We start from the raw sequence: 22,094 nt of genomic DNA on the forward strand, positions 1-22,094 counted from the left end.
AAAGGCTGTGAATGTTGTCTACATGGACTTTAGTAAGGCTTTTGACAAGGTCCCACATGGGAGGTTAGTCAGAAAAGTTTAGACACTTGGTATTCAAGGTATTCAACGAGAGATGGTAAACTGCATTTGAAATTGGCCGTGTGGGAGAAGGCAGAGAGTGGTAGTGGATGAGGCTTCTCAGACTGGAGGCCTGTGACCAGTGATGTTCCTCAGGAATTGGTGCTGTTACCATTGCTGTTTGTTGTCTACATCAAAGATCTGGATGACAATGTGGTGAATTGGATCAGCAAGTTTGCTGATGACATGAAGATTGGAGACGTTGTGGACAGTGAGGAGGTTATCAAAGCTTGAGGAGGGATCTGGACCAACCGGGAGAATGGGCCAGAAAATGGCAGATGGAGTTTAATGCAGACAAGTGTGAGGTGATGCATTTTGGAAGGACAAACCAAGGTAGGACATACACAGTAAATGGTCAGGCACTGAGGAGTGTGAAGGAGCTGAGGTAGCTAGGAGTGCAGAAACATTGTTTGGTGAAGGTGGTGTCACAGGTGGACATGGTTATAAACAACGCTTTTGGTATCTTAGCCTTTATAAATCATAGTATTGAGTCCAGTAAGTGGGATGTTATGGTTAAGTTGTATAAGACATTGTTGAGGCCAAATTTGGGATATTGGGTGCAGTTCTGATCACCAAACTACAGGAAGGATATCAATAAGATTGAAAGAATGCAGAGAACATTTACTAGGATGTTGCTGGGTCTTCAGGAGTTGATTTACAGGGAAAGGTTAAACAGGTTAGGACTTTATTCCTTGGAGCGAAGATGAATGAGGGAAAATTTGATAGTGGTTTACAAGATTGTGAGAGGTACAGACAGAGTAAATGCGAGTAGGCTTTTTACACTTAGATTGGGGGAAGATAGTTGGGAAGTTGTAGTTTTAAGCTGTGGAGGAAAAATTGAGGGGGAACATAAGGGGAAAGTTCTTCACTTAGAGAGTGATGGGAGTGTGGAATAGGCTGCCAGCTGACATGATAAATGTGGGCTACATCTTGAGTTTTAAGAATAAAATGGATAGATTCATGGATGGGAGAAGTCTGGAGGGTTATGGAATTGGAGCAAATCAGTGGGACTAGAGTGATGATGGTTGGCACAGACTAGAGGGGCCGAATGGCATGTTTACTGTGCTGTAGTGTTCTATGGTCTATATCAAATATCAATTGAAAATTAGAAGCAGAACCATAATGATTAAATAATCTATTTTGTTCAGGACATCAAATTCTACAATTATAATAATTAAACAATTAAATCATAACTTGTAAAATGTCCAAAGATAATATTGAATACAAAAATTATGCAAACAATGCACATAAAATTCCCTTCTCTAAGTTATTTGATATTTCTCTGATGTGAACATGTTTGGAAAGAGATTTTCCCAACTTTATCAGCGATTCTTGAGGCTGAATTAGAACCGGGCCCTCTGATGGGCTTCATTTGGATTTACTCTAGAAGAGAAGAAATCTCTGTCCTTGATCCAGAGGAGAATCCAAGCTTTTGCTTCATTGATAGCCAGACGAACAATTTTGATGAATTTGGAAGACAATGTTTCACCCATTCACATCCTGTGGATATTGTGTCTTAGTTTGGAAAAAAATTAGATCTAACATTAAAGATGCAAAGTGCGAATTTGAGAAGATGTGGGGCCAGTTCATGGCTTATTTTAATCTTCTGAGGACTGAAGTGGTGTGAATGTTCCAGGGATTCCCTGCCTGGTGCCTGGGGGCCGGTATTCAATACATATTTATAATATTGTTACAAGCCCAAAGGATCCCAAAATTCAGCAGCCATAGATATTCACCAAGACAAGTGGTTTTTAAAAGAAAAGTTATTTTTAATCAACTTTAAACATGAAAATAGAATCACTTTAACTTAACTCTATACTTAACTAACCCAAATTAACCCCCTTCTAATTCTAAGTGCATGTGTATGTAATGTGTGTGTAAATTTAAGAAAAGTTCTTTGATTCACAGTTCAATCTCACTTTTCGTTCTTCCAAGTTCTCTGGTTGCAGGCAATTCTTATGCTGTGCACAGAATTTAACATGTATAAAGTTCACCATGTTTTGGTGCTCAAAAGGACTTCCACAACTGAGGTACCACCATTAATCACCTCAATGTCTCGCTGATGAAACTGGCCCCATCAGGGTTTTCCAGATGGTAACTTCTTTCTTCAAGCTACCACAGAGTTCCATTCCTCTTATTCCAAGAGAAACATCAGACAGATCGCACTTCCAGCCATCCACTGCTTTTGGAATTTTTCACCAGTTTCAACCAGCTCTTCCAGGCTTGCACTGTTCAGCTGCTTTAGTGTCACACACACACTCACACACAAGCTGAGAGGGCTTTTCTTCTCTCTCTCTCTCTTTCTCCAACTGGCTTCCAGAAAGCCCCATGTGACTCATTTGCAAAACCTCCACCTTCTTCAGCAAACAACAGGAGTTCTTTCTTCTGCTCAAGCTGTTGTTAGATAAACAAAACTCAGGAGTGACCTTCCTGTAAGCACCCTGCAGAAAGGTACTTGTAACTATCCTGGCTCCAGTTCCAAACAATGGTCATTCATTTTATGACGTCAGTTCAATTAACACCTATTTGTGAAAGGTGCATAACATTCTCCAGAGATCTTCAATATTTCTTCAGTCTTTCAAATAAGATCTGTTTTAAAATGTGTGTATGTATGTAATCTTACCAAAATCCCCAAAATATTATAATCATTACACTATGTACAGATCACCTTGTTTAGAGGGACAGGTAAGATTTGTCAGGAGAAGTTTTTTTGCTTTTTATTATTAAGACAAATAAGTAAAGGGGGGTTTAACTCCAGATCACGATCATATCCCAGAGCAATATGATTCTCTTTTTAATGCATATTAAAATGCTATGGATTTTCTTTTATCCAAGGACATCTCATGGCCCTTATCCTTCCAAGGCTCTGCCTGCTTGTAGCTTCCTGAATCTTCCATACAGTTTCTTTTCCTTCTTGACTATGTTCACACCTTTTTTTCCATCCAGGGTTCTCCCACCTTGCCATCCTTCTTTCACACTGGAATAGGCCGGCCCTGGACTCCAATTAGTTGGTCCTTAAACATCTCCCACATGTCACCTGTGGGCTTGTCCAATAACAGCTGCTCCCAATCACCTCCCCTGAGCTCCTGTCTAATCCTGACATCATTTACCCTCCTAATTTAGTACTTTTCTCCAAGGCCCAAACTTCTCCTTGCCCATAACTACCTTGAAACTACCTTGATCACTATTTCCAAAATGCTCCCCACTGAACCTCTGATCACCTAAATGGGGGTCTCGTGTGACCCCCTTCCTGGCTGCACCATCTACACATTGCTTCAAGAAACTCCTGATAGGAGCAACTAAAAGATGCTGTGTGTGGAGTGGAAGGGGACCTCAATAATTTTGCGCACCCTCTTCAGACAACGACCCAAGTAGATCACGTTGATGGGGTAGGGGTGGGAAACTCCAGTGATCCTCTCTGCTGCTTTTATGGTCCTGTGAATGGAACTCTGATTCATTTCACCTTAGCAACTGTATTGCACTGTGATTGTAGCCGGCCAGGACGCTCTCAATAGAGCCCCTGTAGAAGGTTGACATGATGGTGGCCAGGTAGCCTTGCTCACTTCAGTCTTCTCAAGAAGTGCAGTTGCTGCTCCTCCTTTCTGCAGAGTGAGAAGATGTTGAGTGTCCACATTAGGTCACTAGTTAAGTGAACTCCAAGGAAGTTGGTGCTCTCCAATCTCTCTACTGAAGAGTTATTGATGTGGTTGTTCCTGGTCCTCCTGAAGTCCATGATCATCTCCTTCATCTTGTCCATGTTGAGACTCAGGTTGTTACTTTCGCACCATTTCACGAGATTTTCCACTTCTTCTCTGAAGTGTGACTCATCGTTGTAACTGATGAGGCCAACGACCTTTATGTTTCCACAATATTCCCAGAATTTCCACATTTCTGTGGAAATTAAAGCTTCCCACCATGATAATCCTCTTGCTTTTGCAATTCTCCACAATCTGTTGATATATCTATTTCTCCACCTCCTGGTGGTTATTGGGAGACCAATAATTCAGCCCCATCAGAGTTATTGCACCTGATTTCTGACCTTTCCCTACACTGCCTTAGACGTTGAGCCCACCAGTGCAGCTGTGACATTCTCCCTGATTAGCAACGTGTTGCCTCCACCTCTTTTACCTCCTTCTCTGTCCCGACAACAAACCCAGGAAAAGTGAGCTGCCAATCCCATCCCTCGTTCAGACACGTCTCTGTACTGGCCACAACACCATCATTCCAAGGACTCTGTTCATCCACCTTACCCACCTCACCCCTTGCATTAAAATCAACAGACCAGCCCCTCAGTTATTCAGCCAGTCCATCCCTGTTCTTCCTCTCAGCCTTGCTGACTTCAGCACCACCCCCTTAACTCCTGCACTTGCTGCCTCCCCCGCCACTCCAGTTTAAATGTTGAATATACAGAGGGTGAACAGTGTCCTTTGCTCTCTCACCAGGACGCTCCGTGGTTACATTATGGATGCAGGTGCCAATCATTATCAGAATCATGGCGTTAATTCACCAGTCAGTGCTGAGCTATGCCAAGCACATGGCTCCCTCTCTGCCTCTCATCACCCCAGCACATTTACTGGATTTTATTGATCTGTTCTCCATGATTTTCCACCACCTCAAACAATCTAAGGGTCTCCAAATCGAAAGGTGAGTCAACGTAGAACCACCAGACAAGGATCAGGTGCAGGTGAAGGGTAGGAGCAGAGGAACGTCGCGTACTATGTGGTGGGATGTGCAGCTGCAGTGGGGTTTACGGAGGAGATATGTGGAGACATAACAGGTGGCGTTGTGGTTCGAGTAACGGGGACCCAGGTTCGAGCCTGAGTGCCAGCACAAGCTGCATGAGTTCCTCGCACACCTCAAAGATGTGTGGGTCAGTGGTTAGTTCACTGCTGTAAATGGTGCCCCTGGAGTGTACATGATGGGTGGAATCTGTAGTCACTGTAATGAAGGAGAAGTGGTAGATAAATCACCCCAGGATGCTGGACGACACCCCAGGGTGCTGAAAGAGATAGCACATGAAGGATGGTCAAGGATTGGATAGTGATCTTTCACTGGATTCCAGAGTGGTTCTGGAGGACTGGAAAGTTGCAAATGTCACTCCATTCATAAAAAGGGTAGGGAGGCAAGACAGGGAATTATCCGCCGGTTAGCCAGACGTCGGTGGTTGGCAAGATGCTAGAATCTGTTACTAAGGATGATGTTTCAGTGAACTTGGAGGCACCCAGTAAAATAGACTGAAATCAGCACAGTTTCCTGAGGGGAAATCTTGCCCAACAAACCTGTTGGAATTCTTTGAGGAAGGACAGACAATGGTGAGTCAGTGGATGTGGTTTACTGAATTTTCAAAAGGCCTTTGACAAGGTGCCGCACATGAGGCTGCAGAGCAAGATGAGAGCCCCTGGTATTCCGGGAAAGATACTGGTGTGGATAGATTAGTGACCGGCAGGAGGCAGAGAGTGAGGATGAAAGGGGCCATTTCTGGTTGGCTGACAGTGACCAGTGGTGTCCGCAGGGCTCGGTGCTGCCGGTGAACAGTGTTGTCCACGGGGTTCGGTGCTGGGACTGACGGTGACCAGTGGTGTCCGTGGGGCTCGGTGCTGGGACTGACGGTGACCAGTGGTGTCCACAGAGCTTGGTGCTGCCAGTGACCAGTGGTATCCACAGGGCCCAGTGCTGGGGCAACTTCTTTTCATGTTATATGGATTTAGAGGATGAAATTGATGGTTTTGTGGGCAATACAAAGATCGGAGGAGGGGTAGGTCATTTTGGGGAAGAACTGAGTCTGCAGAAGGACTGAGGCAGGTTGGGAGATTGGGCAAGGAAATGGCTGATGGAGTAGAGTGTGGAGAAGTGTATGATCAGGCAGTTTGCTGGAAGGTGTAGTCTATTTTCTAAACGAGCAGCGAGTTCAGCGATAAGAGGTGCAGAAGGACTTAAAATTCTGCATCCAAGACTCCCTAAGGGTTAAGGTATTACCAGGTATTGGTGGTAAGGAAGGCAAGTGAAATGGAGTTGTTTGGAATGTGGGAACAATAAAACAGGATCAGTGTAAGATCAGGATAGGTGGTGGCTGGTGGGCCGAAGGGCCTGTTCCCATGCTGTACATTTGGCAACTATTATGTTTTCATGTGAATGAGGTTCGGTGTTCTGTCTGCAGGGTGGAGCTTGGTCTGGACAAGATCCAGGAGATGTATAACTCAGCCGAGGAGTACAGGAAGGAAATCGAACTTCTGAAACATGAACTGGAGTTGCTGGTAGAGGTGAGGAGACTAATTGCAGTAACCAACACACAACCCTCCGGTTGAATCCCCAATACATCCTCCCTTCACCTCTGACTGCCATTCTTGGGGAAACAAGCAAGGGCAGGCAGCGAATATCTGCCATTTGAAGATGGCTGCCTTCTCATGCTCAGGCAACTCAGTGATGGGAGAGTTCAGGGCATCCCTACCCTGTCACAAGCGCAGATCAGGGCACCCCAACCCTGTCACAAGCTCAGAGGCAGGGTGCCATGTTGGGACCGACCAGGAGAAGGACAGCTTCACCCTGGCTAGAGCAGCTGGGCCGTGGGTGTTCAGGTGGTAAAGGGGAGGGTAGTGTGTGACCTTTGTTCCGTTGTGTGACCTTCTACTGATGGACTCCTCCTTCCCACTCAGGAGAAGAAGCAGATGCAAGAGTACTTTGCCAAGCTGAGAGGCACGTTCGTGGATATCCTGACGAGGAATCGTAACGAGGAGACCCAACTCTCCCTTCTGCAGTGCAAGTTGGAGGCTGCGCGCAAGGCTTTCGGCGAGGAGTACGGCATGGTAAGGGAATGGTTGCTGTTGGATGGTGCCCAGTCACACAGAGTAATATCCAGGGTGGGGGGGGGGGTTCACACTGCAGAAACCACAGTCTGTACTGCCGGGAAGAGGGTGATATATAAATTGATTTCAACGGCTGAACTGTGATTTTAATCGAAAGGAGTTTTGTGTGAGTGGTGTGGGAGTACTCGGGCAAACTCCTTATTCAGAAGTCTGCCGTGTGTAAGTAAAGCTCTGCTGTCTCCAGCTACTCAGTTCAAACAATTAGCTGGTAATGACCATCCCAGTGAGTCATGCTCGGATTACTAGCCCGGTGAGTCACACCCAGATTACTAGCCCAGTGAGTCACACCCAGATTACTAGCCCGGTGAGTCACACCCAGATTACTAGCACAGTGAGTCACATCCAGATTACTAGCCCAGTGAGTCACACCCAGATTACTAGCCCAGTGAGTCACACCCAGATTACTAGCCCAGTGAGTCACATCCAGATTACTAGCCCAGTGAGTCACACCCAGATTACTAGCCCAGTGAGTCACACCCAGATTACTAGCCCAGTGAGTCACACCCAGATTACTAGCCCAGTGAGTCACACCCAGATTACTAGCCCAGTGAGTCACACCCAGATTACTAGCCCAGTGAGTCACACCCAGATTACTAGCCCAGTGAGTCACCCAGATTACTAGCCCAGTGAGTCACACCCAGATTACTAGCCCAGTGAGTCACACCCAGATTATAGTCGACTGATGCATTTCCTCAATATTTCAGTGGGTTGTACTCTCATGAGATTCCTGCAGTTGCTCCAAGCTTTGCCTGATTTTTCCTTCCCCTGTTGTGTGACGCTTGTGTTCTAGGTCAAGTCTCATTACCTCACCGCTCTGCAGGCGCTCAAGTCTCTGAGCTCCAGTGATCTGGACGAGGTGCGTACCTACCGTGCCCCGCCACTCCCTGTGGTCACCGTGATGAACACTTTGTGCACGATGTTCGGCCGGCCACATGGCTGGGACAATGTGAAGCAGCTGATCAGTCAGCCCAACTTCTACCTGGTGAGCACCTGTGGGAGTCTGTGACCCGACCCCTCAGGGAGAATGGTGGAGGGTGAGCCTAGCATTTAGTGCAGAGAGGGTGAGCAGAGGGAGAGCAAGGTATGGTTCAGAGAAGGGAGAGGGATTAGGAGGAATGGGGTGTGATTGTTCAGGGAGGAATGGAGATTAGGTTACAGAGTGTGAGAGATGGAGTTAGATTGTGGAGAAGGGAGAGGGTGAATGTGAGGGGACAGAAAATGGAGGGCGAGGAGCAATGAAGGGTGAGGGAGGGAGGAGAGGGATATTGCAGGGAGGAGGAGGGAAGAAAGGAAGCATGAAGGAGGGAGGAAGAGGGAAGGGAAAGAGAGAGAGGAAAGGAGGGTGGGATGATAAGGGAGTCTGGGGAGGACAGAGAGAGCTGTGGGGCTTGAGGGTGGATAAATCCTGAATCTGAACCTTGCCAATGCCTGTTTAAAATTTCTCTTGTGTAGGATTTAGAATTTTACGACAAGGAGAACATTCCAGATCACGTCTTCAAGACACTGGGGAGTGTGATCCTGAAGCCGGAGTTTCAGCCGGATGCAGTTCGTGAAGTTAGTAAGGCCGTGGAGTCGTTCAGCCTATGGATTCGGGCTGTGTACTACCATGCCACGGCAGTACGGGACTACACACCCACCTTCATCAACCAGTTCCAGGCTCAGGTCGATGAAGTGCAGGCCAGACTGGGCCTGTTGAGAAAGCAGGCGTTCAAGATGAAGAAAGACTTGGTGGAGCTGCTGAGAGAAGATAGGGAGGGCTACCTGTCAGACTCGGACTTGGTAATGGACGTGGCGGACACCGATGTGCTGAGCCTGCTGGAGCAGAAGGAGCAGGACCAGGTGCACAGGCTGGAGGCACAAGAGCAGGAGAGCCTGACACACATGAGGCAGCGGCAACAGGAGCTACAGAGGAGTGAGGAGATGATTCATGCCTTCTACCCTCACCAGAGTGACTGGTTCGAGGCTGTGCAACAGTCCAGGGGCCAGAGGTTGACTGTGTGCGGTGATGGGCTTCTGACAGCAGCTGCTGTCATTTACCTGGGTCCCTTTGAGGAGAAGATGAGGTGGGAGCTCCTTGATAAATGGAAAGTGGCTTGTCACAGCGGGAAGATGGAGATGGAGCCTAGGGATGTGCGGCAGGAGCTGCTAGATGCCCTGGTCAACGAGCCAGCCTCATCACATTCCACTGACCCAACTTCCTCCGTCTTCATCCCATGCCGGAACAACTTCCTGCTCCTGGACATGCTAAGTTCCCTGCGTGAGCAACTGGACTGGAATTCTGTCAAACTGCCTGTCAATGCCACCGCCCGGGACAGCATCCTGATCACACAGACCCTCCTCACACATTCTCCCATTCCCTGGATACTTCTGGTTGACCCTGACCAGCAGGAAGAAGTCTGGATGGGAGTGCTGCAAGCTGGTGGTGGACTTCAGCTGGAGCAGGAGGTGTTGGCTGCCTCAGGTAGGGTGGAGATCAGGACTAAGGCCTAGGTTCAAGGGGAAGCTGAGGAGAGGTGGAGCAGAGGCTGTGGGAATGCATTATGGAGAGAGCAAGGTAGATGGGCAGAGATTGGAAGGGGGCAGAGAGAATTCTGGGAGTGGAATCTTTGGCACTGGGATCAGATTCCCTGTGGGGTCTGGATGAGTGGATCCTCTCACTTAGAATCATACAACATTACAACATAGAAACAGGAGTCTCTGGTCCTTCTAGTCTGTCCCAAACCATTTTTCTACCTCGTCCCACTGACCTGCACCCAGTCCATATCCCTCCATACCCCTCCCATCCATGTACCTGAACATCTTTCTTAAATGTTAAAATTGAGCCCGCATTCACCACTTCAACTGGCAGCTCATTTCACACCCCCACCCATCTCTGTGTGAAGTAATTCCCCCTCATGTTCCCCTTAAACATTTACCCTTTCACTCTTAACTCATGTCCTATGGTTTGTATCTCACCTCCCCTCAGTGGAAAAAGCTGACCTACATTTACTCTGTCTACCCCCTCATAATTTTAAATACCTCAATCAAATCTCCCCTCATTCTTCTACGCTCCAGGGAATAAAGTCCCAACCTGCTTAACCTTTCCCTGTAACTCAGTTCATGAAGACCAGGCAACATCTTAGTCTCTGCACTCTTTCTATCTTATTGATATCTTTCCTGTAGTTCAGTGACCAGAACTGTACACAATACTCCAAATTTGGCCTCACCAATGTCTTGTACAACTTCACCATAACATCTCAACTCCTTATGAAGGCCAATATGCCAAAACCTTTCTTTACAACCCTGTCCACCTGTGTTGCCACTTTTAGGGAATTATGTATCTGTATTCCCAGATCCCTCTGTTCTACTGCACTCCTCAGTGCCCGACCATTAACCATGTACGTCTTTTCTTGATTTGTCTTTCCAAACTGCATCACCTCACCCTTGTTTGTATTAAATTCCATCTGCCATTTTCACCCAGATCCCTCTACAAGCTTTGAAAACCTTTGCTGTCCACAACACCTCCATCTTAGTGTCATCTGCAAACTTGCTGATCCAGTTTCCACATTATCATCCAGATCATTGATGGAGACAACAAACAACAATGGTTACAGCACCGATCCCTGAGGCACACCACTAGTCACAGGCCTCCAGTCTGAGAAGCAATCATCCACTACCACTCTGGCTTCTCCTGTCAAGCCATTGTCGAATCCAGTTCACTACTTCACCATGAATATCGAGCGTCTAAACCTTCCGGACTAACCTCCCATGTGGGACCTTGTCAAAGCCCTTACTAAAGTCCATGTAGACAACATTCACAGCCTTTCCTTCATCAACTTTACTGGTAACTGCCTCGAAAAACTCTGTAAGATTGATTAAACATGACCTACCACAAACAAAGCCATGTTGACCATTCCTAATCAGTCCCTGACTATCCAAATGATTGTATACTTAACCTTTCCTGTTCCTGGAATGTCTTCATCGTCACTCCAGATCTCTCTCAACATCCTGAAACCTTACCTCTTCTACCCCAATATCCTTTCACCCTCCCACTTATCTCCCTTTGCCTTAGGAATATTCACGGATTCTTCTTCCACCAGGCTTCGAGGAGGAATCCCAGACACTCATCACACTCCCAGTGGAGAAAAAATAAGTTGGTGATGAGTTATTTTTAAGGGCAGGGATAGTAAATGCCAGAAGACGTGAACAAAGTGAGGGGAGGAAGGTTTAGGAGAGACATGAGGGGTAAGTTGCTTTTTTTAAATACACAGAGTTGTGGGGGCCTGGAATGCCTTGCTGGGGATGGTGGTGGAGGCTGGAACATTGGGGGCATTTAAGAGACTCTTAGGCATATGTATGAGAGAAAAATAGAGGGTCACGGGGTAGGGTGGGTTTAGCACTTTTTTGGGGGGATAGAAATATATAGGTCAGCACAACATTGTGGGACGAAGGGCCTGTACTGTGATGTAATGTCTATATTCTATATTTTAAAGAGTGACCTCTAGTTCCAAAATCTTCAACGGGATGAAACCTCCACACTCACTCTCTCCACACACTCAGGATCTCAATGGTTTCCATCCGGTCTACTTGCACTCGTCTAATCTCCAACACACACAAGCCGAGGCTGTTCAACCTTTGCTCACAAGATAGCCCATCTATTCCAGGAAGAGTCTCACTGAACTACTTCCTGTTCACTAACACTCTTCCTTCACTCACATTTGGAAAGTCCTGATCAGATCGGAGACAGTCAGTCAATGTCTCACCAATTTGATCAAGGTTTTAGAGAAGATGGCAAAGAGTTTTCACGATAGAACACTGGATGTTGTCTGTGTTTTATAATTTTTTAATTAAAAAAAAAATTTGGACACACTGCACGGTAACAGGCCCTTTCAGCCCACGAGCCCATGCCACCCAATTACACCCACATGATCTACACCCCCGTAGGTTTTTTATGGATACGATCCCTCCTGAAATTCTGAATGAATGGATAGGATCCTTGCAGAGTTGATAGTTTGGGCTCAGAATTAGCTTGCTCATCGAAGGCAGAAGGCAGAGGTGGAAAGGAGTGATTCAGGCTGGAGGCCAATGGTGTACCACAGGGAATCATAGTTTGGACTGAGGAAATTGTGTTCCAGTGTGAAATGAAGAACGAGGTAATGATCAGTAAGAGTAATTTACTCAAACAGTCACGTGCAGCTTTATAAAACGCTGCACGTTCCAAATGACAGTCATCGCATTATGACACCATGACGTCACTTGGAACCTCCCGAGCCAATTTGATTAAGCCTCCGGTGAACTGCTATATGTCCCCCCAGAACTGGTGATAGGAGGCTAAACCTCTGGTGCCATTACTGTCCACCACTCTTGAGCAGTCATCCACGCCTTCACATTGAGGATCAAGGTTAAGATGAGCGGGCTTTAGTCAGTCAATTGTAAATGTCTCTGGATCCCCCCAATGTCCAGTACACAAGTTGTACAATCGTTTCATAGCACTCTGAAGGGGCCCTCATATGGCCCCTGTAAGGGTGGCCCATGTACACATCTATGCACAAACACAAACTCACAGACCTGGAGTTCCTTTGGGATAAGGGTGTTGTCGTTCCATGCCTTGACGTAGGAACTGGGGCCAATTTTCCAAGCTTCTCCTGCAGTCTGCCTAAGACTTCAGTCGATGATACCTCCTGTCCCCATGCTGCGAGCACAAACTCCCCAGGTACAATGAGCAGGTCTCCATAAGCCAACTGGGCCGATGAGGAGATGAGATCCTCCTTGGGTGCTGTTCATTCCCAGGAGGATCCAGGGCAGCTCGTCCACCCAATCAGGTCCCTGGAGTTGGGCTATCAGTGCAGTCTTTGTGCCTGTGGAACCGCTCCACCAGGCCATTCAACTGTGGGTGGTAGGTAGGCTGTTGTGTGATGGAGTTGCATTCCCAGCAGTCATGACAAAACGTCCCAGGGTACAGAGGTAAACTGTGGGCCTCTGTCGGAGGTGACGTGTGGGTAGGCCGAACTGAGATAGCCAGACAGAAATAAAAGCTCTGGCGCATGAATCAGTTGATAAGTACATCAAAGGAAGTGCCTCCGGCCACCGAGTGAATCTGTCAATGACCGTTAACAAGTACCTAGACCCTCGTGACACCAGAAGTGGGCCGACAATGCACATGTTTGAATCTGCACTGTGGTGACTGGAAAGGCTGAAGCAACGCCTTCACATACCTTTGCACTTTTGCAGATTGGCCATCCATGCACGTCCTTGCCCAACACATGACCTGCCTTTTGAGTCCATCCCATACAAACTTGTCGGCTATCAGGCGGACTGTTGATTGAATGGAGGGGTGGGACTGTCTGCGAATGGCATTGAAAATGCAACGCCTCCACGCAGCAGGGACCATAGAGCGAGGCTGACCTGTGGAAACATCACACAGGAGAGTGGTACCTTGTCGCCCAAAGGCTACATCCTCCAGTTGCAGGCTCGTGACAGCAGTTCCTTAAGGCAGGAGTTCATTGTCATGCAGTCTACACCCAGAGAGAAGGATCAGGACAGAGCATCAGCCACCACATTACTCTTACCAGAGATCTGTTTAATCCTTGTTGAAAACTCAGATACGTAAGATGGGTGGTTTTGCTGCAGTTGACCAGGGATCTGATGCCATCATGAAGGCAATCGTTAGTGGTTTATGATCAGTAAAAACCATGAAGTCCCTGCCTTCCAAAAAAATAGCGGAAGTGTCTGACCACTAGGTACAGCGCCAGCAGTTCCATATCAAATGTGCTGTATCCCGTTTCCAGAGTACAGAGGTGCCTACTAAAAAGTGCCTGAGGCTTCCATTGTCCATTGGTGTACTGTTCCAAGACCCCACCTACTGCTGCGTTGGACACATCTATCGTCCATTTGTGGATGGACCAGCAATGTTGCCTTCACTAGGCCACCTTTGGTCTGCTGGAATGCTACCATCGTTCTCCTTTGTCCACTCGAGTTCTTTGGCATCGCTGGACATAAGGTTGAAGAGGGGTTTCATAATATGAGCTGCAGAGGGTAGAAAGCAGCAATAGAAATTGACCATCCCCACACATTCCTGGAGTCCTTTGATGGTATCAGGCCTCGCGAGTTTGAGGATGGATTCCACCTTTGCAGGCAATGGAATGACACCTGGATGTTGCTCTGATGTCCCAAGAACTCAATAGAGGACTGCCTGAATTTGCATGTCAGGGTTCACAGTTAGCCCAAACTAAAATTTTATTTATTAAATCATGATTCATATGTTAAACATACAATTAATGAATAAAACTTTAAAAAGGTACAAAATACATACATGATATATATTTTTTAAAAACAACTAATCCCCTACAAACCCCCACACCCTTCCCTAACCCCTCTAATCTACCCCCAAAAAGAAAAAAGGAAGAAAGAAAGAGGAGATCACATAACATAAAATCAATCAGTTAATTACCATGGTTTGGAACAACACCACTAACATGCGGGAAGGAGATTTAATAACTCAACCCCATATAATCCAAATATGGGCTCCATGTTTTACAATAAAAAAGATAATTATTGCATAAATTATGTTATATTTTCCAATGGAATACAAAACCTCAACTCCATCTGCCATCTCTGGATACTCAAATCAGTCTCATTTTTCCAAGTAATTGCCAAATATTTTCTGGCCACAGCTAAAGCCAATCTCAAAAAAAGCAATTTGAAATCTATTTAATTTAAATTCTAAACTAATCCTCTCAATATTACTCAACAAAAACACCACAGGATATAATAAAAATTTATTCCAAAAAGGGCTCATCGTCTCACATGACCAAGTAGAATGCAGAAAAGAACCAGCCTCCTTATGACACCTAAAACATAAATCCAAAGAAATAAAATTATATTTCCTCAATTTTTTGGGAGTTAAATATAATTGATAAATAAAATTATATTGAAGCAATCAATACCTTACATTTACTATTTTAGTCATTCTATCCCCACATAAATTCACCCAATCATCCTGAGAAATACATATACATAAATCTTGTTCCCATTTCAATCTAGATTTATTAATATCTGGCTTAAGCATTTTATTCTGTAATAAAGCATATCTTTCTCTTTGGCTTGGCTTCGCGGACGAAGATTTATGGAGGGGTAAATATCCACGTCAGCTGCAGACTCGTTTATGGCTGACAAGTCCGATGCGGGACAGGCAGACACGGTTGCAGCGGTTGCACGGGAAAATTGGTTGGTTGGGTGTTGGGTTTTTCCTCCTTTGTCTTTTGTCAGTGAGGTGGGCTCTGCGGTCTTCTTCAAAGGAGGTTGCTGCCCGCCGAACTGTGAGGCGCCAAGATGCACGGTTTGAGGCGTTATCAGCCCACTGGCGATGGTTAATATGGCAGGCACCAAGAGATTTCTTTAGGCAGTCCTTGTACCTCTTCTTTGGTGCATCTCTGATACGATGGCCAGTGGAGAGTTTGCCATATAACACGATCTTGGGGAGGCGATGGTCCTCCATTCTGGAGACGTGACCTACCCAGCGCAGTTGGATCTTCAACAGCGTGTATTCGATGCTATCGGCCTCTGCCATCTCGAGTACTTCGATGTTAGGGATGAAGTCGCTCCAATGAATGTTGAGGATGGAGCGGAGACAATGCTGGTGGAAGCGTTCTAGGAGCCGTAGGTGATGCCGGTAGAGGACCCATGATTCGGAGCCGAACAGGAGTGTGGGTATGACAATGGCTCTGTATACGCTAATCTTTGTGAGGTTTTTCAGTTGGTTGTTTTTCCAGACTCTTTTGTGTAGTCTTCCAAAGGCGCTATTTGCCTTGGCGAGTCTGTTGTCTATCTCTTTGTCGATCCTTGCATCTGATGAAATGGTGCAGCCGAGATAGGTAAACTGGTTGACCGTTTTGAGTTCTGTGTGCCCGATTGAGATGTGGGGGGGCTGGTAGTCATAGTGGGGAGCTGGCTGATGGAGGACCTCAGTTTTCTTCAGGCTGACTTCCAGGCCAAACATTTTGGCAGTTTCCGCAAAACAGGGCGTCAAGTGCTGAAGAGCTGGCTCTGAATGGGCAACTAAAGCGGCATCGTCTGCAAAGAGTAGTTCATGGACAAGTTGCTCTTGTGTCTTGGTGTGAGCTTGCAGGCACCTCAGATTGAAGAGGCTGCCATCTGTGTGGTACCGGATATAAAGCATATATCTTTAATATAAATCTCTTCTTACCACCCTCAGTAAGTAAAATTTCAAACTTGGGTCGCTGTAGAGCAAGTCCAAAATTGTCCAACAATAAAGCTTTAATTTGATAATAAGAAAAAAGAATATTTGAAGATGTATCATATTTCTCTTTCATTCTTTGAAAAGAAATAAAATATTCTGCTTCATAACAATCTTCCACCAATTTAATACCCTTTTGATCCCATAACTTCAAAAGTTGATTATTGTGTAAAGGGGAAAAGCTTTTACCTTGATCACCTATTGCTTCATTTTTTTCATACCATCAATTCATTGTGTTTTAAAACAGGCAAATGATAGTTTACTCAATAATTTGGGATTCCATCTATAAATAAACGGATCAATCTTCTTCTCGCCATTCTGACATAATTTAATATTGGCCCAGATCAAAGTTTCATCCACTTCAAACATCCTATTGATAAATTTCAATTGTGCCTGCTTCATAATAATTTTGAAAATTAGGAAGTTGCAAACCTTTTAATTCATATTTCCAAGTTAAATTAATTTCTGTAATGATACCCTTACCATTTTATCTTTCCATAGAAATCTTACAAGGAATAGACTGAAAAAAAATTGAATACGAGAAAAATTATTCATTTTGATGCAATTAACTCATCCTATTAACGTAATTGGTAAATATTTAATTTTAGATAATAAAGGCAAATAATTCAATTCCTATAAATGACTATAATAACAATCTACCTTAACATCTAAATACTTAATCCAATCTGACCATTTAAATTTCAAAATATTGTTACAAACATAGAAACATAGAAGATAGGAGCAGGACTAGGTCATTCGGCCCTTCGAGCCTGCTCCACCATTCAATGAGATCATGACTGATCTTAAAGTTCAGTACCCCATCCCCGCCTTCTCTCCGTAACCTTTAATACCCTTATACTGAAGAAATAGATCTAATTCCCTCTTAAATATATTTAATGAACCTGCCTCTACTGCCCTCTGTGGCAATGAATTCCACAGATTCACCACCCTCTGGGTCAAGAAATTCCTCCTCATCTCGGTCCTAAATGGTTTGCCTATTATCCTCAAACCATGGCCCCAGGTTCTGGATTTTCCCATCCTTAGAAACATCCCATCTGCATCCATTCTGTCCAGTCCTGCCAGAATTTTATGTCTCTATGAGATCCCCTCTCAATCTTCTAAACTCCAGTGACTACAATCCCAAATTGCACAATCTTTCCTGATAAATCGCCTCTGCACTCCCTCCATTGCAAGAACATCCTTCCTTAGATAAGGTGACCAAAACTGCACACAATACTCCAGGTGGGGTCTCACCAAGGCCCTGTACAGCTGCAGTAAGGTATCCCTGTTCCTAGACTCAAACCCTCTTGATATGAAGGCCAACATACCATTTGGCTTTTTAACCGCCTGCTGTACCTGCATGCTCACCTTCAGTGACTGGTGCACAAGAACCCCTAGGTCTCTCTGCACTTCCCCATCTCCCAATCTATTGCCATTCGAATAGTAATCTGCCCTCCGGTTTGTATGACCAAAGTGGATAACCTCACATTGATCCACATTGTAGTGCATTTGCCATGGATCTGCCCAGTTCCCCAATTTATCCAAATCACGCTGGAGGTTCCTGACCCCCTCTTCAGTGCACACAACCCCTCCTAGCTTAGTGTCGTCTGCAAATTTGGAGATATTACATCCAATCCCCTCATCTAGATCATTAATGTAAATTGTGAACAGCTGGGGTCCCAGTACAGATCCCTGTGGCACCTCACTGGTTACCGCCTGCCACTCAGAAAACAAGCCGTTTATCCCACCTCTCTGTCTTCTATCTGCCAGCCAGTTCTCAATCCACATCAATACCTTGCCCCCAATCCCATGAACCTTGATTTTGCATGCCAGTCATTTATGTGGAACCTTATCGAAGGCCTTTTGGAAATCCAGGTACACCACATCCACTGGCTCTCCCCCATCTATTTTACCTGTCACCATCTCAAAGAATTCCAATAGATTTGTCAAGCACGATTTACCTTTTGTAAATCCATGTTGACTCCGTCCGATCCCTTCTCTGCTAGTCATATGCTCCGCTATTATATCCTTAACAATGGATTCCATCATTTTGCCCACTACTGATGTAAGGCTCACCGGCCTATAATTCCCCGCTTTTTCTCTAGCCCCCTTTTTAAATAATGGGGTAACATTAACTACCCTCCAATCCATGGGTACTGATCCTGAGTCTATCGAGTTCTGGAAAATAATTTTTAAAGCATCTGCCATCTGAATGTGCACTTCTTTAAGTACCCTAGGATGTAGATTATCAGGCCCTTGGGATTTATCGGCCTTAAATCCCTTCAATTTCCCCAAGACCATGTCCCAGAGGATCCATAAACCCAGCAGCAAAAGATATTCACCAGGACAAATGGTTACTTAAACAAAAGTTGCTTTTAATTATCTTTAAACATGAAAACAGAATCAATCTTTAACTTATCACTAACTTAACTTAACCCCCTTCTAATTCTAAGCGCACATGTACATAAGTGTGTGTGTAAGTTCAGAAAAGTTCTTTGGTTCACAGTCCAATCTCCATTCTCATTCCACCAAGTTCACTGGTTGCAGGCAATTCTTATACTGTACACAGAATTGAACATTTATAAAGTTCACCAGGCTTTAGTGGTTGAAAGGTAAATGATTTCCACTCAGGAAGGTTCTTGTTGGTTTTCAGAGAGAGATTTGTTGTTCCAGGACACCCACAACTGATTTACTTCCATCAGTCACCTCAGTGTCTTAGTGATGAAACCTGCCCCGTCTGGGTTCTGCAGATAATAATCTCTTTCTTTCAGGTCACCGCAGAGTTCCTTTCTGTTTCTCTTAATCCAAGTGAAACATTAGACAGCCAGTCCTCTCCTCTTGCATGAACCACAAGGGCTATGACTAGGCTGTCTTCCAAAAGCTTGCCAGCTTGTCCTGTTTCAGTCCCAGGAACTTCTGCTGGCAGGCACTGAAAAGTGATCTCTGCTTCTCTCTCTCTGTCATTCTCACACTGAGACTGAGAGAAAGCCTGTTTGACTCTCTCTGCTTACAAAACCACATGATCTTATGATAGCAAATTCTCCTTTCAGACAGCAGCGGTTCCAGCCTGCTCTTTCATCTGTTGCCTTGATAAACAATAATCCATTAGTGACGTCTCTTGAGTACTCTTCAAAGCTCTTGAAAAAAGTGGTGAGAAGCCACTATGTCTAGCATAGCTCCAGTATTTCAAATAAGATCTGTTTTAAAGTGTTTGTATGTGACCTACTCTAACAAACCTTTCCCAATTTATCTATATACTCTGTCACAATATACCTCCACGAAGAATAATCCTTTTCAGCTAAAGGCATAATCTCACTCTTTTCCCAATTAATTTTATAACCGGATACTTCACCATACTGTTCCAATCTGTCATGCAAGTTCCACAAAGAATTCTGAGCTTCTGTTAAATATATCAAAACAAATTGATTTTAAATTCATCAGATTTCACCTTAATACTTTAATCGAAACATAGAAACATAGAAGAGAGGAGCAGGACTAGGTCATTCGGCCCTTTGAGCCTGCTCCGCCATTCAATGAGATCATGACTGATCTTAAAGTTCAGTACCCCGTCCCCGCCTTCTCTCCGTAACCCCCAATTCCCTTATACTGAAGAAATATATCTAATTCTCTCTTAAATATATTCAATGAACCTGCCTCTGCTGCTCTCTATGGCAATCAATTCCACAGATTCACTACCCTCTGGGTAAAGAAATTCCTCCTCATCTCGGTTCTAAATGGTTTGCCTATTATCCTCGAACCATGGCCCGTGGGTTCTGGACTCCCCCACCATTGGAAACAACCCTTCCGCATTCATTCTGTCCAGTCCTGCCAGAATTTTATATGTCTCTATGAGATCCCCTCTCAATCTTCTAAACTCCAGTGACTACAATCCCAAATTGCACAATCTTTCCTGATAAATCGCCTCTGCACTCCCTCCATTGCAAGAACATCCTTCCTTAGATAAGGTGACCAAAACTGCACACAATACTCCAGGTGGGGTCTCACCAAGGCCCTGTACAGCTGCAGTAAGGTATCCTTGTTCCTAGACTCAAACCCTCTTGATATGAAGGCCAACATACCATTTGGCTTTTTAACCGCCTGCTGTACCTGCATGCTCACCTTCAGTGACTGGTGCACAAGAACCCCTAGGTCTCTCTGCACTTCCCCATCTCCCAATCTATTGCCATTCGAATAATAATCTGCCCTCCGGTTTGTATGACCAAAGTGGATAACCTCATATTGATCCACATTGTAGTGGATTTGTCATGTATCTGCCCAGTTCCCCAATTTATCCAAATCACGCTGGAGGTTCCTGACCCCCTCTTCAGTGCCCTAATATTACTATCTTGTCTAATTACCTGAGCCAAAGGAACAATAACTAATGCAAATAGAGCTGGTGACAAAGACTAGCCTTGCCTAGTTGATCTGGTCAACATAAAAGGTGAATATAACTGTCTATTTGTCACGACTCTAGCAGTAGGACTTCTATAATAAAGCCGTAATCCAACCAAAATAAAAAAAGGGGTCCAATTTAAATTTCTCCAAAACTTTAAATAAAAAATTCCACTCTACTCTTTTCTGCAACCATTGGTAGGTAAGATTTTTCCCGAGTAACATTAACTAAAGAAATCAACTTCACAATATTATCTGCCAAATAACAATTTTTAATAAAACTCGCCTGATCCAAATGAATTAAATCTGGTAAATATTTAGCTAACCTCTCAGCTATAACCTTCGCCACAATTTTATAATCAACATTTAATTAAAAAATAAGTGTATAAGACCCTGCTTTCAATGGATCCCTATCTTTCTTAATAATAACTAATAATTACTTTAGAAAATTAATCCGGAAAAGAATGAACCTCTGTTACCTGCTTCAATACTTCCATCAATAAAAGGAAATGGAGACTTCCCACTAGGCATAGATTGAAGTGCATCTATTACTTCTTTAGCAGTAAAAGAAGCACCCAGATCCCTAATATCCTTACCATTCACGAAAGGTAAATCCAAATCAGATTTTAAAAATTATCAATTTTAGCCTCATCTTCCATACTTCAGTATACAATTTTTCATAAAATTTTTGAAACAAGTCTTTAATTTCCTGAGATTTTAATCCTTGAATCATATCTAATAGTATTTATTGTTCGAGAAGCTTGTTCTGTTTTTAATTGTCAAGGTTATATTTTGTGAGCTCTTTCCCCTAATTCATAATACCTTTGTCTGGTTATCTGTAATAATTTCTCAAGTTTATAAGTTTGTTACAAATTATATTGTAACTTCATATTTACTAAACGTACTTTCTTAGCTTCCATAGAATTTCGCTGTTCATCCTTTTCTTATATCTCTCATCTTTCTCCAATCTACTTACTTCAGCTACACGTTGTTTCTTAATTTTAGCAGAATAACTAATAATTTGTACCCTCAAATAAGGTTTTAAAGCATCCCATAAAACAAATTTTATTATCAACTGAATCCATATTTATTTACAAAAAAAGCTGTATTTGATCCCTTATAAAATTACAAAATTCAACATTTTTCAACAGCAAGAAATAAATCTCCAAAGATAAACATTAGCAATTCTCTCCGAAACAGTACACGTTATTAATAACAAAGAATGATCAGACAAAATCCTGCTCTTATACCCGGCCTCGTAATTATGCTGATACCAAAACTAAATCTATTCTGGAATAAGAATCATGTCGAAATGAATAAAACAAAAAATCTTTCTCTTTAGGATTTAACCTTCTCCATATATCCTACTAAATCCATATCTTTCATTAACGCCATTAACTGTTTGGCCATTTTGGTCCTAATTCATGATTTTGGAGATTTATCTAATAATGAATCCAAACAAAAATTAAAATCACCTCCTACCATAT

At 44.2% G+C, this 22,094-nt stretch overlaps 1 protein-coding gene across 5 annotated transcripts in view; it reads left to right on the top strand.

Annotated features, from left to right (window-relative positions):
- Positions 1 to 22,094, top strand: part of LOC138739703 (dynein heavy chain domain-containing protein 1) — a 194,564-nt gene that overhangs the window by 93,942 nt on the left and 78,528 nt on the right. For all 5 annotated transcript variants that reach the window (XR_011342368.1, XR_011342369.1, XM_069892290.1 and 2 more), the window contains exons 28-32: positions 4,560 to 4,761; positions 6,275 to 6,377; positions 6,771 to 6,920; positions 7,771 to 7,962; positions 8,433 to 9,441. Coding sequence is in view for 3 of the 5 variants with exons in the window: in XM_069892290.1 (XP_069748391.1) it covers positions 4,560 to 4,761; positions 6,275 to 6,377; positions 6,771 to 6,920; positions 7,771 to 7,962; positions 8,433 to 9,441 (1,656 nt within the window). In the remaining 2 variants the exon portion in view is untranslated. The remainder of the gene's footprint in view (positions 1 to 4,559; positions 4,762 to 6,274; positions 6,378 to 6,770; positions 6,921 to 7,770; positions 7,963 to 8,432; positions 9,442 to 22,094) is intronic.

Source organism: Narcine bancroftii, chromosome 7, assembly GCF_036971445.1.
Source record: "Narcine bancroftii isolate sNarBan1 chromosome 7, sNarBan1.hap1, whole genome shotgun sequence".
Taxonomy (NCBI): Eukaryota; Metazoa; Chordata; class Chondrichthyes; order Torpediniformes; family Narcinidae; genus Narcine; species Narcine bancroftii.